Here is a 15,236-nt window from a genome sequence, read left to right as displayed (position 1 = left end):
CAGCATTACTATACGTAATTACCACTTTTATGTGAAAAAGGTGGTTTTGAATCGATTTGCAAATACAATCAAAACTTCACAATCGTTCTGCACAACGAAACTAATACGGATAAACTTAATAGTACATCGTGTGCTGAAAAAAAAGCGTGTGCCGATTACAATTTTTCGCGCATCTTAAATCATTCACGCTTTACTTGCAGACGTCATAATGCACTTATGTTTGTGGTAACCGGTTCTTATAAAAATCTTTTTTATTTATTTTTTTGAATTGTAATGTATTCCTTTAAAAGTTATATTTTACGATATATGCACACTGCACAGTAACAACAAATAAACAACCCATGACTTGTATTTTAATTTTACATTCAAATAATGACTTATTGACTAAAAAAACCTCAACTTAAAAAGTTGACCACCTGTCTACGTACCTCTGTTGTCAAAAGCATATTCAAGGTTTTTTCTACACATTAAATATGAATACACAGAAAGTCTTAACTGAACTTTGCTTAGCGCTGGAAAACAAGCGACGAGAAAAACATATTTTGACGTAGCGCAAGTTTTGCAAAGCCGACACAAAAATCGATAGAGCCAGGCCGATCTAATAGTGCTCTACTAACGTACCAGACTGACAATAGAAACAACCCAACTAACTCCCTGAGCAAAGTGCACCGCTGGATCGCAGAAACATGCGCTCCCTGAAGGCCATAGGCAGCAAAAAATGAGTTTAAAGCGCACCCGACCACTCGCTCTTTCTCACTAACAAATGGGTGTGTGGTTCCCTTGAGCAGTTGGACTGCGTGTGCTTGGGAAAAAAGGCCTTGAATTATTCATAGCCGAGCGGACAGATGGCGCACGTTGGGCATAGCAGACCTTCCCGTGCCCTCGCACACTTCTAATCGCGCCGTAGCGCTTCGCCCGAAAGCACAAGTACTGATTGGCCAATTTAATTGGTGCACTTGCCGTTGACGGCGTATTGCGTGCAGCACTGAACACGTGCAACCTAGTTTGATATCCTGTAAGCTTTTCGTCGCATAGCTGCGCAAATGTTGACATATATCGGATAAACTACCACAATAAACAGTTTATTTCCGAAAGCTTAAACAAACAACAATAAGCAAATCCTTTGATATCAAATGCATAGTATGTTATGGACTGGACTATGTCAATTAGCCTGCAAACAGTTTGAACAAAAACACAAGTTTTTTATTGCAAAAGCAACTATCCGCAAAGAGTCTAAACGCATTGGTGTCAAAAGTATCGGCAAAAGCCCACAAATATTTTAATAAAACCCTGTATAATCTTCAGATTTTGTACAAGATTTTGTCTCGATCGCGTTTCATGTCACGTATCCTTTAATTGTTTGTTTTATTTTGGTGACTTTTTGTAATTAGAGTTAAAACTTAAAGACGGAAGTGATAAACATCTTTTTAAAAATCTCAAAAATCCTTTTCCTTTCACAACAGGGCCAATATAGTGCATACACTATAAGCTTATAAGCTCGTTTTTTGGTACTACTAGGAATATAATACCAGCATCGATTCAAAAATCATGAAATATAGGCTATTAATCCATACTAGATGACAGAACAGTGGAAAAACTCTTAAGAATGTTCATTTTTAAGGGCAAAAACAAAAGATAAAAACGACCTTTAATTTTTTCAAACTGAAAATCTGTAGCTGCCATTTAGCTGCTACACCCCAACAAACTGATTTGCTCACACGCTTGTGTGATTTATATCAGTACAATGCATTTTGTAGCCTATCTGAGCTAACGTTTAGCCTATGCATTTGGTGGAATACGAACCTAAAAAATGTTTTCTTCTGGGTGATTGGTTTGCTTAGTTTAGTATGTTTGAGTGGATAAAATCACAAGACAAAAAAACTTCTTACTGTCGTTACATGTAGGCCACGTATGAACCTTGAACTAAACGCATATATTACTCTCATTGAAGAAAACAAATAAAATTCAAGCTATTAAGTATTGCACGAAACATTTTAAAACAACATTTTTATCCTAAAATGTTACTGAACAACAAGATATGGTTCACTGCGCAAACCCGCCGAGCAATCCACAATACTGCCCAAGAATTCTGACATTTGGATCAGGTCTCAGATGATTTCTCTAACGAGCCACTGGGCTCTTAAAATCCACCCAAACCGTCATATGCTTATTACGGATAGCCTCGGCGAGCACTGTGACGTCATGGAGGTCATAACAAGGCCGGATGTCCCATGGGCAGGAGCGAAAAAGAATTATAGCGATTTTTACAATTTTTGCGCTGGACGAATGAAATCGAGGAGCCGTGTAATTTAATTTAGAAATACGCCCATTCTGCTGCTGCCCAGTAACTGACCATATTGTAAAAGACGAATAAAACGGGTAACATATGTCGTACAAATGCTTTCAGTATTAGAAGTGGTTTGTTTCGGCAATATGGTTTCGAATTCCGTAAAAAAATATTGTGTATCAAAACTAAGCGAAGATATTTATTACAATGCAAAGGGTAACACACTAGTTATCGAAATAGTATTTAAAATGTACCAATTTTGTGACTTGATTTAAAAAACTGAGAGTATTTGAACTGAACAAAATCTGACCCTTCAACAGGCAGCATGGTCAGTTGGTCATCGACGATCGCCGTTTGTGTGATTAAATAACTAAGAATGTTTCCATTTAAATAAAAACTGAATATGAAATAAGGCGAAATATATAGATTCCTAATATATATAGATTTCATCGTCAGATTTCGCTGCTAGGAAAATACTTTCCATTCTTAGCTGACTTAAAAAGTTTTGGATGTAAACGCCACTACTTTCCGCTACAATTTACATTCCCGTCACAAAGGCCAAACACCGCTGCCAGATTTTCTATTCCCCTGACAAAAACATTGCAATTTCCTTCTATCCAAAGGAATGCTTTATTCCCAACTGAACTGAACCACTTCGTTTTGCTCACACAGTTTGACTCTCCGTGCCACATGACCCATTACCAATCGATGTGAACTTAATATTGCCGTTGTGATGTCATAGCCAATCGATTATTACATTAAAGTGAGTCGTTTAGCTTGCGCCAAGCGCCGTTTTTACTTAGTTCAAATTCTTGTGTAGTATTGATTTTTGAAAAACCAACTTCTACTTTGTAACGGAAAACAATATTAGACAAAAAAATGTTGCTCTCATACATGATTCTTCCGGTGGCCCTTACAAGTCAGTAACGGTCAATTTCGATTTTTGATGCGTTTTTCGTGCTAAATAGTTTGGCAGTTGGCCACACATAGCGGGATTGTCCATTCTTTAATACCCAAATGTTAAAAAAAATTTTATGGTTTGTCATTTCATGTAAATAAAAACCGCATGTCATTGTATAAGCCTTCACAGACCAAACTTTTTGCGCCCATGCGTAATCGGCTTCTTAGTACAAGCGAGCCTTACAAAATTTGGGTAAAAACTTGCAAGAGGGCAAACATTTTTACTGTTTACAATTCCTTTCGAAACACCGATTTATGGTGCCAAAATGTGCATTTTTATTTTTTGTGTCCTTGCCTCCCTGACTACGCCAATGGTCAGCGCCGATGCCTTTGCGACGAGACTCTTGGCGTAACGCCGTAACCTACTCTTGGCGTATTTTTCCGTTTCTTACTTTTATCAACTTACTTTTACTACTGCCATAGAGACGAAAAAGTAAGACAGTAAGCAAGTTTAAAAAAATCTTCGCCTCGTTCTAATCTTTTTTTAACAACACAAAACTAGGCACTTCAGAACGCCGAACATCGTTTTTACGTAAAACCTTCCTACTACAACACAAATTAAACCTACAAAGCCAATTCTATCGTAGACCGAACTATCAACCACCGGATAAATCCACCAGCTCTCATCCAAAAAGTTCAGTGTACTTGACTTTCGTCAAATCCTCTTTGAGCTCTCAATAACAATAGGTGTGTGCGGGTGAGTGGCTGGCGCGTGCAGCACTTTATCGATCGACGTTTTTAAAAGGCAAGTTCAAGCCCTCCGTAAGTTTTGGTGGTGCGGTACACATTATGTTGTCAGCCCACTGCCTTAGTACTTACTTACTATACTTACTAAGCGTGTATAAACGTTTAAAATTTTGGCTCCATGTTTAAGAAGTTCACATAGCAAATCCCATTTAATTGGCTCATTGTTTTGGTCAAGTGCTTTTGGATCCTTTTCTCGTCTTTTTAAGCTATTTTTTCTAGTTTATAATCTAAGACGCCCCTGAATGCGATTTCCAAGCAATGTCATCATCATAATACAGCTTGTTCTACTTTATTTATACCTAAATATTCGGTTCCGAAATCCGAACAGATCCTTCCATTACGAAGTCGATTTGGTTACAAATGCATGTTATTTTTCCGCAAGTGGATAGCTATTTTATTTCTAATTCCGTTAAATAGCGCTAAAGAGCATCGACACTTTTTGGCACCGACCAAACGAAAATTCCGTCTGCCTTGGGGCAATTCTGCAGTCAACTTTCAGTGCAACCTGTTTATGGCCTGCTATACTTGAGATTTTAGGTTACATAGCCGCTTTTTTACGTTATTTTCGTGCGACTAAGGTGTTTCGAGCTGTGCTGCAAGTTAGAGATAGCGGAAAAGCTTTTGTAAAGTTTATTTCGATGATGCAAAATTGAGAGAGAAATTTGCCTGGATTATTACAGCTTTAAGGCTTCTAGGACCAGAAAAGTTGATCTAGTCGCAATTTACAAATTGATATGTAGTATACTTCTCAACTAATCAATTATGTTGATTATAGAACAGTAAACTAGATTTCTATGATAAACATACTGGCCCATGCTTGCCGTTAAAAGAAGCATGCTTAACTATCTAATTTTGTAAGACATTAATGCCCATGTGGATAAAAATATGTGTCTAAACTTCGGGTATAAAGCATGTCATTCTTTAACGACTGCATAATCCAGTGCGTTTTCATTGGAATTACTGATTTTAGTTTATGGTGCAATTTCTGTTTCTATTTGATCTGCAGATTCTTTTTGATGCGGTAAGGTACATTTAGACAATTTGTTGACATTTTTATTAATTGTACATGAGCGTTATAGTTTACAAAAATGCCTTTTTACTTTACTACAGTGAAACAAAGAAAACTGAATTCAACATTTTGAAGCAGAAATTATCAAGCAAATTTGCAACCAACAAATCATTACATGGTTTATGTGCCTTCGTAACAATAATGGAATTGTTCGATTAATAACAATCGTATCAATGAAACAGTTCAAGTAGACCTATTTTACGGAAATACCAGTATAGTCTTCAAACACGATACAGGGATGGTATCTAGGCAATCCATACGACGCACTATACTGTTGTTTCTTTTAGTTGGTAGCATGCTTCTAACATATATCTCAAGCTCTACTATAATAACCACCATCACAAAAGGTAAGTTAGTAATTTGTATGAAACATGTTATTGTGACCACTTATTCCAAATTTTAAACCGTTGTACATGCTTCGGTAAACATAAATGCTATGCACAGGATCTGCCCCTCTAATAGTAGACATGTTAATGTTCACGATCACTGAGATTCGTCCTCGTCAGATTTATGCTTTTGTTCTGGTGTAGACTGTGTTAATCAAACTAGATATAAATGATTTTAGTGTTTTAAGTTTTTTACTATATTATTTTGTATGCTTTTGCATCTGTTCTCTTTTATTTTACCTTCGTTGTTTGCAGTTTTTATAGACTGACAATGCCTGCATTAGTAAAATATATATCTCGATTAACAACCTCGTGTCTACTGATTTTGAGTTAGAAGCACTTCCTTCTTAATTAATCATTTGTAGCCTACATGCTTGTATTAACATTTGAAATCGGTAGCTACCATCTTGTATAAACCCGAAACGTACATATTGTCTTACTGAATGATATCGTTTGTTTCGGTAATGTTACGACAGCGTACACGACGTTTAAAACGCCTTGCTGTTTTATTTACCTTTTGATTGAATTTAACTGACTTAAAAACATAATAGCCATAGTAAATGCAATCACAAAACTCAGGAGTCAAACATTTTACTGAATGTTTTTTTATTTTTTTCAGGTACGATCGTCCACCAGGTTACGCCACACCCACTCTCGGGCGCTTTACGGTTGACCGACTCCCAACTGAACAGCAATTGGACGGTGCCGACAGAGGTCAACGATACCAGAGTCGTTTTTTACAATCGGGTTGCCAAGTGTGGGAGCACCACCATGATATGGACTTTACGAAGGATTTCTGCCAAGTTGAATTATAATCTCAATACCTTCGATCACCACAATATCCAAAAAGTCTACGGTGACAACTTAGAAGTAAGAAAAGTCTTGTTGGTTAAAAAAGTTGATTTATTGTTTTTGTGCGTTGCTAATTGTGCAGCAGCTAATTCTAATTATGGTAATGTAGCATCAAATGTAACAAAAGATACTAAACGTGCCAAATACTTCTTTTAAACGTCTTTTTGTTTGATACTATATAAAGCAGGGGTTCCCAACCTTTTTACGATCCCGTACCACCTGGACGCTCTGCACTGCCACGCGTACCACCATAGAGCACTAATGTGCTCTACAGTGCTCTATGGTACCACTTCTTGCAGAACAACTAATTTGTTTGAATCATATTTCATTCAACGCTATCTTAAGCACCAAAACAGTAGATATATCTATCAAGAGCAATCATTAGACATAATTAACGCCCACTGTGCCGCAGCGTTGTTCGGCTTTTTATAGCAAGTAGCAACTATGCTTTTTGTTGAGAATTGACATGACCTGTATTTTGAAGATCGTAATGATACGAAACAACAGGAATAGTTACGTAACAATGACAATAGGCCTGGGGACTGTTTTTTTTGTAAACAAAACCAGACAAACAAAATATAAAGTTGCAAATTGAGGTTTTTGTGAACAAAACAGAAGCTACTCGCGTACCACTAGTGGTACGCGTACCACCGGTTGGGAACCCCTGATATAAAGGAACATTTAGACATTTTGCTGATTCTTTATTTTAAGATGTACGTTATTTTACTTTACACATATTTTGAGTTTTACCAATTGCTAAATATGTATTAATGTAGTATCTTCAATAACTAAACGCCCCCCTAAAAAAATTAATCCATAAAGCTATACGTTACATTTTCACAAACGCTTCTATGTTTGGTCATTTCAGGGAGTTCTTGCAAAATATGTGATGAGCAAATCATCCGATACACTAACGATTTCTCAACTACCCTATGTCGATTTTAGCAGGTAAATACCGAATTTGTTTGTTGGTCGATCACGCAAAACTTTTTGGGCAACGGCCAACACATCTAGCCCGTGGCGAGATTTTAACTTTAAAAACTTGTCCTGGCCTGTTTCTGTGTCAAACGGGCCCGGGAGGCTTGAGCAGGAAGGAATTCTTAATTTTTGTTTGTAGTAATAAAGCCAATTTTATAAATTCCTTTTAACCCTATTGACAAGTTTCATAATCTTGTTAACCATCTGGACCCCATGTGGGTCTACGAAACCCCAGATTGGGATCCACTACTCATAGAGCAAGAGTGAAAAGTGATTTTGTTCATAAAAGCCACCTAACTAATCATTGTCCCTCATAGAGGCTGGATTACTGTTAGTATTTGACCCATCAAACTTGCTTTGTTTTCGTGTGAAAGACTTGAAATGGATTTTCCAATCTATATCAACGTGATTCGGGATCCGATAGATCGTATGGTATCCGCTTATTACTTTCAGCGCTTCGGGTTCAAGAAACGTCAAGGTCAAGTTAACATGAACCGGCCCCGAAACAACTTTACAGAAGCAGAGAAAAACCAGGTAAGGAAGTGTAGCCGACTGAACCGTTGTGAATGGCTTTTCAAACCGTCAAGTCATTGTAACCAGTGTTTGATAAAAGAAATAGTTTTATGGGGACATGTAGACCGCATCATTACACTTTTGGAACATTGTGGTCAAGACGATTAGAGAAGCTCGTTGAAGCCTGATTAACGCCTGAGAATCACACAGTTCGGCAATAAATTCAAACATAGACCTGATATCTTTTTTGCAATATAAAATAAGACCATCCTTTTAAAACAAAGTTCTCTTGAACTAGTATTCTCCTATTTCGTAACCAGCGGTGGAATACAAATTGCTTGTCAGCCAGTTCTATCACAAAGGTCATATTTTTCAGCCGGTTCTGTTACAAAAAGTTCATGGACAGTAACCAGTAGTGCTAACCGGTTAGCTGATTTCATACAATTTCGTGAAACGGTTCTATAGAACTGGCTGAATCTCACTACTCTTCGTAATCCACTATTCGGAACAGATTAACAAAGCTTAAACAAAGATTATGTCATAGAGTTTCAACGAGTGTGTGTTGACGAAAGGAATGTTGTGCACCAAAGGACTTATGCCGCTTTTTGCACACTTTTGCGGATTCAGACCAGAATGCAAGTAAGTTTGCACGGTTGAAGAGTGTTGCCGAACGAGCTTTAGGCAATCAAGCATGGCATAATACATAATAATGTAATTTTTTCAGACTAAAATTATGTTGTGTGTTAAGCTTAACAATTTTTTCTACATACGGATCTGTTCATAAGTTTAATGATGAATATAACGGCCCAAATAGACGTAAAAAAGCGACATGGTTTATTGTTTAAAGTTTAAACGTTGCGGCAAATGCTCATGCTATCATCAGTGCTATAAGTGGCCACATCAGCTACATTTTATATCCACTTGAGTCAATTAAAAGATTAATGAAAAAGGTGCGAATGAAGCATGTCGCTTATTACGTGTATTCGGTCTGTTATTTTCATTATTAAACTTAACAAATTTAAAATACTCTTTTTTGACATATTACAGAAACAGGGATAAATACGCCCTACAGCAGTCCAAGGTAAACGCAGTTCGATATTTTTCTGTGATCGGATTACTTGAAGATATGAACACAACTTTGAAGGTGCTTGAAGCGGTACTGCCAAGGTATGACGCAATATTGTAGTTACGTCATCACAACTTGCATAGACTTGTGATTCTAACCACGAATCAACTTTATAGAGCTCTTCTGGCAATTGTATTTTTTACAATTGGCAGAAGAACTTTATAATGTTGATATCATACCTGGCAGCAACATCTTTTTTAACGATGAGCCGTTTTAGTGTATACAAATGATGCCGAATGTTAAGCCACACCCGAACTAAGCACAATTAGTTCAAACTCAAACCCGAACTCTGATTTGACTTCTACTGCGGTTAAAGCTTGTTTGGCGTAACAGGTTTTTGAAGGCGTTTGTATCCTTACGCAGGTCTTCAGTTTAACCCCATCTTAACAAGATAACAACTTGTTTAATTAATTATTTAAAATTAACCACGAATATTTCCAGATACTTCGCCGGCTTTGGAGATATCTACCATTCCTCGCCAGGTAAGAATTTGATACTTAGTTGATCAACAAAGTAGCACGTTGTCAATTAATTAAGTCACAACTAGAGACTCAATTGGAAGATAACTGAGTTTTAAAACGAGTTGATGAGTTTGATATTATTGCTTTTGTGGTAAGCAGCCAAAAGAATCAAAATTTATTTTAAGCTTTATTTTATGTTTAAATTTCCTTTGCAGAAATCAAAGGTTCAAAGACTTTGCACAAAGAACCCGCCTCCCCGAAAGTGAGGTCAATATTACGTCAAAGTCTTCGACACGAATACGATTTCTATGAATTCGTGAAAAAACGTTTTTACGAACAAGTTCTCAGGTTGAAGAAAAGCAACAAAATTTCATGACAAAGAATAAAGCCCTGTGATCGGCTTCACTCAATCGAACGATTAGTCTCATGTCAACGTTAAATTTATGTTTATTTTCTCGTTGTACTTTTGTCGCTGCAACGAATTGGTCCTCAATAGAAACGAAAAACCTCCGCTAGCGCATGTTGTGTGTTGTACTTTATCGATGCACGTTTGTAATTTACAAGTTATACCTCATAAGTCACTTTATGAGATATCAGTTTTTGACCGCAAAATTACATTCAGAAGTTTATGTTTTACCATAATGTATGTGCCACGTAGCCTAATTAGGTCAACTTTCTTGTTCATTGACTTAAAAACCAGTGGGCCATATGCGAATCAAAGACAGTTTAGGCGTCCAGAGCTTTATACCAAACACAAAGACCCATCCATCCGTTTTTACAAATATGTGTCTTTTGTGATTTAAATTTACTTTAAAGCAGCGATTCCCAACCTTTCTACGGCCGTATATCACTTTAAGGTTACATCGTCAAAAATATGGAACACCTAAAATACCGAAAGGTATTAGTGGACCACCAGGAATGTCGTCCACCGGTGGGCAGGCCGTGGCCCAGTGCCAGTACTTTAGGCCTACTTTAGAGACAATACGTTGTTTCCAAAAACAGTAATACGTGTCTGCTGGACTAAGCCTGAAATGGGCGAGCGATCGCTGCGAGGTATTCGCCTTTTTAGCGGCCAACTATTTTAAATCATTGTTTCGCTAAGTGGCGCTAAGGTATATGTCGATTTTGTTTGCAAAATACCGCTTGCCTTGGTTTGAGTTTATTTCGCATGGTGAAAACCAACAAGGCAACAAAATAACACTGAACAATCACCAAGCCGGAAATAGCTGCGCAAAGTCTCAAGCGAGGAATTTGGTTTAATTTACCTTTAACAGGGGTCACCACACGAAGCTTTTCATCGAGAAATTATGACAAAAATGTGACCGATTTTGAAGTCAGGCCCGAATCGAGTCAACTTAATTCCGAAACTCTCCCAAAAATTGACCGGACTTGCAACTGTGGGTGGCAATGCTGTACCTTATTAATGCTCATGTAATACAATGCTAAAATATAAATTTGTGGTTTCAAACTTTTTGTTACAAATTCTGTACAGACATATTTCATTTCACTAGCCAACGTAATCGCAATTCTCAAGTTAAATAATCACAGTATGATGGTTTAAATTCTTTATCACCAAAATTTTGAGGCGTCAAGCACACATCAGGCTAAACGTGCTGACAAAGCTAAACTCTAAAATTCCGCTCTGTTAATTTGCGGTGGTTTGAGCGAAATTAGGTAAAAACCGAAAAGCTTTGTTTGCACAGACCTTTTCGGTGTTCGCTCGTGTGTTTTCAAGCGAAAATGAAGAGCGCAGTAGTTCTACCCTGGAAAAATCCCTTACGCGGGGCAGGCTTATACGATGATTCATGTACATAAAATCGTCAGCGCAGGCAGAGTAGTTCTGCTTTGGTTAATAATTGGTGAAAGATTCCAGCTTTGTGAAACGAAAGTCTACTCTAATCTAACTGTTGAATTGAGTTTATTTCGCCGGGTGATACAAATTGTACTAGCATAATTGCGCAAAATTATTCACCAAGCCGGGTATAGCTGTGCAATGTTGGGGCGTTATAAAGCGCTACAAAGGTGATTTGACACAATTGATGGATGAATGGTGAACGCGCTGCAGCTACAACGTTATTTTAAGCGATAACTATGTGGCAGGGACGCGCATTGGAGGGTGAGGTTGGCGCATTAGTGCATCAAGGGGGTGGGGTTTAACAGAAAAAGAGGCTTAGCTTAAACCACCATAAGAAACCTTGTTGGATAATTTTCTGTGTCAGGTGTGTTTACGTTGCACTGAAACCTTATCAACAGAACAGATCCAAAACAAAACAAGCTATTCATTTTCAGTTAAACGGGAGAAAATCTTTTTTGTAGCGTTCAGTGCAGTGACATTTGAGTTAAATTCCAAATTTGAAAGAATTTCCCGGGGGAAAACCCCCTGTTTAAACAACTGCAAAAGTGGCAACGCCCACAAATTACCACAATGCAAAATGTCTGACATTAGCGTACTTCGGTGCGACCTAAAACCATTACGAACTTTAGGAAGAGAATGTCAATGTAATGGAGATACGTGCACTGTTGTGTGTTGTCAACGCTGCTGTTTTGCTTCGTCATGGCGCTTACGTGACTACTGTCCACCGACAACAGTTTCCGTCAGCATATAAATACAAACACCAGCATTGCCTTTTGTCCTTCTGGGGTCAAATTGCTTTTCATGTACTGAGTAAGAGCACGGAAAAGTAATAGATTTTTGCATTTGAATACAGGCTATTTTGACTGCAGTTGTTTCATTTGTAATTAGGATGCAAATACAGAAAGAAAGCAGGAGAACCAAAGTTTAGTAAAAGACTAAATCTTGAATTAGGCTTGCCTGAAATAATTTAACCGATGTATAAATGTTAATGATGCTTAAACTAAAATGCTTTTGTTTCCAGCTTATTATTATCACTAGGACCTGTTGGTATTCTGTTTTAAACATGCCTATCACATCTAATGGAAACGGCCTGCTTTTTCGACAGGTATCTAATAATTAAGTTAATTTTTTACTTAACTAAAATTTACGAACTTACCTTTACTTGCAAAATGCACTATTTAACAAAAACCAAGTATTTTAATGAGCATTTTGGATTGATTGAAAAAAATGTGTAGTTTTACAAACATCTCATGTCAATTTCTTATGTGCAGCTTTTTCACAAGGACACATCAACATATACTTACCTGTTGGCATGCACAAAGACAAATGAGGCAATTCTGATCGACCCAGTAATCGATTGTGTAAGTTTATGATACATTACACAAGTTTTTGATACAGTATATATACACTGTGTCAAAAAAGATTCATTAAATTATAAATTTCTAGTTCTTTTGGGGTTTATATTGATTAGTTGTTGGCTAAAGTATAATTATATAAATCACATTATGATGTTAAAAGCAATAAAAGTTATCCCATTTACTATTTTTTGCAGGTTGAAAGAGATTTAAAATTGATTAAAGAACTGGATGTTAAATTGGTTTATGGCTGTAAGTATCACATTTTTTGTACCCAACATTTAAATAAATTGGGTTATTGTTTGCACAGAACTTGTATACCATGTCAAAAACATGACTGAAGTTTAAAACAAAATTGTTTCTTAACATGGAGTTGTTGCATATATTCTTGATCTGTTTTGATACTCCAACATATATGATGCTTATCTGTAACCTGCTTTAAATACATTGTGGGCTTAAAGGGCCCATTGTGAGCACAACACATTCAAGTGTTACCCTCCCATTGAGAATAAAAAAGAAACACATTAACGAAAATCAGTTTGTTGATATTTATTATCAGAATAAGCTCTTTTTTTGAAGAGAAAATTATGTCTTAGTAACTTCACAGGATTTAATTGAAAAACTGCATTAGAATCACTTCACATGCAACTAAACCTACAGGTGCCTCTTGAACTAAAACTTGAACATTGCTCTTTGTTTATGTAGTAAACACTCATGTTCATGCTGATCATATTACGGGAACTGGAAAGCTAAAACAAGCATTGCCTTGTTGCAAGTCTGTGCTAAGCGACAAAAGTGGGGGAAAATCTGATGTCTATCTTGGACATATGGATAGTCTTAAGTTTGGTAATCAGGTATACAAATATTTTAAGGGGGTGAATTGCACATGAATTTATTTATTTAACACTACAAATATATCACTTTGTACAAATATATCAACATAAAACAAATTAATGCTAATGGACATGGTTGGGTCTATTAAGAAACGCCCTTAAACTAACCACTCATTTTAGTGAAAATGGGTGATGCCTGTTTAAATTGACATTGTTTGTCATATTTTTATAGACGTTGGAGGCCAGAGCAACCCCAGGTCACACCAATGGTTGCACAACTTACGTTATGCATGAACACAGTCTTGCATTCACTGGTGATGCTTTGATGGTTCGGGCCTGTGGTAGAACGGACTTCCAACAGGGTTGGTACCCTTTGTGAAAAGTGTTGACCCATATTTCGTGTCAGTTCAATGAAAGGACTATCAAATCCAATTAGCATGGTGCTGTGTAAAGAAATTATGAAAAGAAAACAAGTACACAATTTTATGGTTGTAAAATGATCTGTAAGTGTGTCAGTATATTTTATTTGACAAAAGAATCATTGCATTTTAGACGGATAATTTTTATGTATGGACTCTATGTTTGTTATGAAAACATAAATAAATTTAAACTAGCAATTTTCTTATATGACCAGGTGACCCATCTACACTATATGAATCTGTGCACAAACAAATCTTCACTCTGCCACCACATTACAGGATCTTTCCTGCACATGATTACAAAGGTAACCAGAGATGTAACAGTAGAGTATTACGTGTGATGTAATTCAGGAGTTACTCTCGTTTATGTATTTACATTGAAGATAAGTTCTGGTATATTGTATGATTCTGTTTGTAGGCTGTATGACAAAAAGTTTAATTGAATTAAAGTTTTTTTAGCTGACACTTTTTCCTCACAATTTGTGACTTTTTACAAATATCCTTCTAAATGGTCATAATGGTCCCTTATACATCTAAATGGTCCTTTATACATGTGTGACATCATACAGACCAAAACATTATGCTGAAAGTTATGCTAAAAACAGCATTCAATCATATGATGGTTTCATGCATTATTCATCCAGCTAACTTACCAACAGAACACAGTTCATAATGCTTTACTCACTGTTGATTTAGGTTTCAGTGAAACGAGTGTCGCAGAGGAAATGAAATACAATCCAAGACTTTCCAAATCGAAAGACGAATTTATAAACATTATGGAAAACTTAAACCTGCCTTATCCTAAACGTATAGGTCAGTGTTCTTATATGGTGAAAAAAAAGGTTTGCTTTTAAAACTGAAATAAAAATTTACCAGTTTTTTTTGTCAATTTTTTTCTTAATTGATAACGCTCAAACGGTATGACAATATTACATAACATTATTGTTTTACCTTAACAATTAAGACCGCAACAGTGATTTTTACAAAATAACCTATCCATAATATCGAAACATGTCACTTTTACTTAAAAAATATAACCTGATCATGTTTTTGCAGATGCATCTGTCCCTGCCAACCTAGTGTGTGGAATAATAGATGAATAAAGTGTTAAGTCATCAAACATCCACATGGAAATTGTACACTCACCAGCACTTCAACAACAATTTAACATATGCAACACACATTTGTACACTTGCTTTGTATTACTAACCTCTGTTGTTAAAAAGTTCCATAATTCATGTTAATTTCTTTGTTAGCACGTTTTGTTGATTAAGTTTTTGTTTTTACTGCGGTGTCGTGGTTTACGTTTTATCAGTAAAAAAGAAACACATGTATTTGGTACAATTTCTACTTTTGGAGTAAATTCTGCAGTAAGTCATACATGAAAGTACGACT

General features: G+C 36.5%; 2 protein-coding genes and 1 long non-coding RNA gene across 3 annotated transcripts; 2 read left to right on the top strand and 1 right to left on the bottom strand.

The window, feature by feature from the left end:
* Nucleotides 1-4,729: 4,729 nt before the first annotated feature.
* LOC145214990 (uronyl 2-sulfotransferase-like) lies at nucleotides 4,730-10,015 on the top strand. Its single transcript, XM_080083643.1, has 8 exons — nucleotides 4,730-5,410; nucleotides 6,069-6,319; nucleotides 7,170-7,249; nucleotides 7,654-7,813; nucleotides 8,337-8,431; nucleotides 8,840-8,959; nucleotides 9,360-9,400; nucleotides 9,595-10,015. Exons 1-8 carry the CDS (start codon nucleotides 5,302-5,304, stop codon nucleotides 9,753-9,755), a joined length of 1,017 nt encoding a protein of 338 aa, XP_079939769.1. The 5' UTR covers nucleotides 4,730-5,301; the 3' UTR covers nucleotides 9,756-10,015.
* Nucleotides 10,016-11,707: 1,692 nt separating this feature from the next.
* On the top strand, nucleotides 11,708-15,175 carry LOC145214763 (persulfide dioxygenase ETHE1, mitochondrial-like). Its single transcript, XM_080083367.1, has 8 exons — nucleotides 11,708-12,339; nucleotides 12,506-12,595; nucleotides 12,787-12,841; nucleotides 13,295-13,443; nucleotides 13,655-13,784; nucleotides 14,057-14,146; nucleotides 14,538-14,654; nucleotides 14,898-15,175. Exons 1-8 carry the CDS (start codon nucleotides 12,217-12,219, stop codon nucleotides 14,942-14,944), a joined length of 801 nt encoding a protein of 266 aa, XP_079939493.1. The 5' UTR covers nucleotides 11,708-12,216; the 3' UTR covers nucleotides 14,945-15,175.
* Nucleotides 13,466-14,562, bottom strand: LOC145214765 (uncharacterized). Its single transcript, XR_013857119.1, has 2 exons — nucleotides 14,495-14,562; nucleotides 13,466-13,865 (listed from the first exon to the last, which is right to left on the bottom strand). It is a non-coding gene; the product is annotated as an uncharacterized LOC145214765 (long non-coding RNA).
* Nucleotides 15,176-15,236: the final 61 nt, after the last annotated feature.

This window comes from Phallusia mammillata, chromosome 2 (assembly GCF_965637545.1).
Source record: "Phallusia mammillata chromosome 2, kaPhaMamm4.hap1.1, whole genome shotgun sequence".
NCBI classification, from domain to species: Eukaryota; Metazoa; Chordata; class Ascidiacea; order Phlebobranchia; family Ascidiidae; genus Phallusia; species Phallusia mammillata.
Note: the sequence above shows the minus strand (reverse complement) of the source record. Positions and strands in the feature narration are given on the sequence as shown.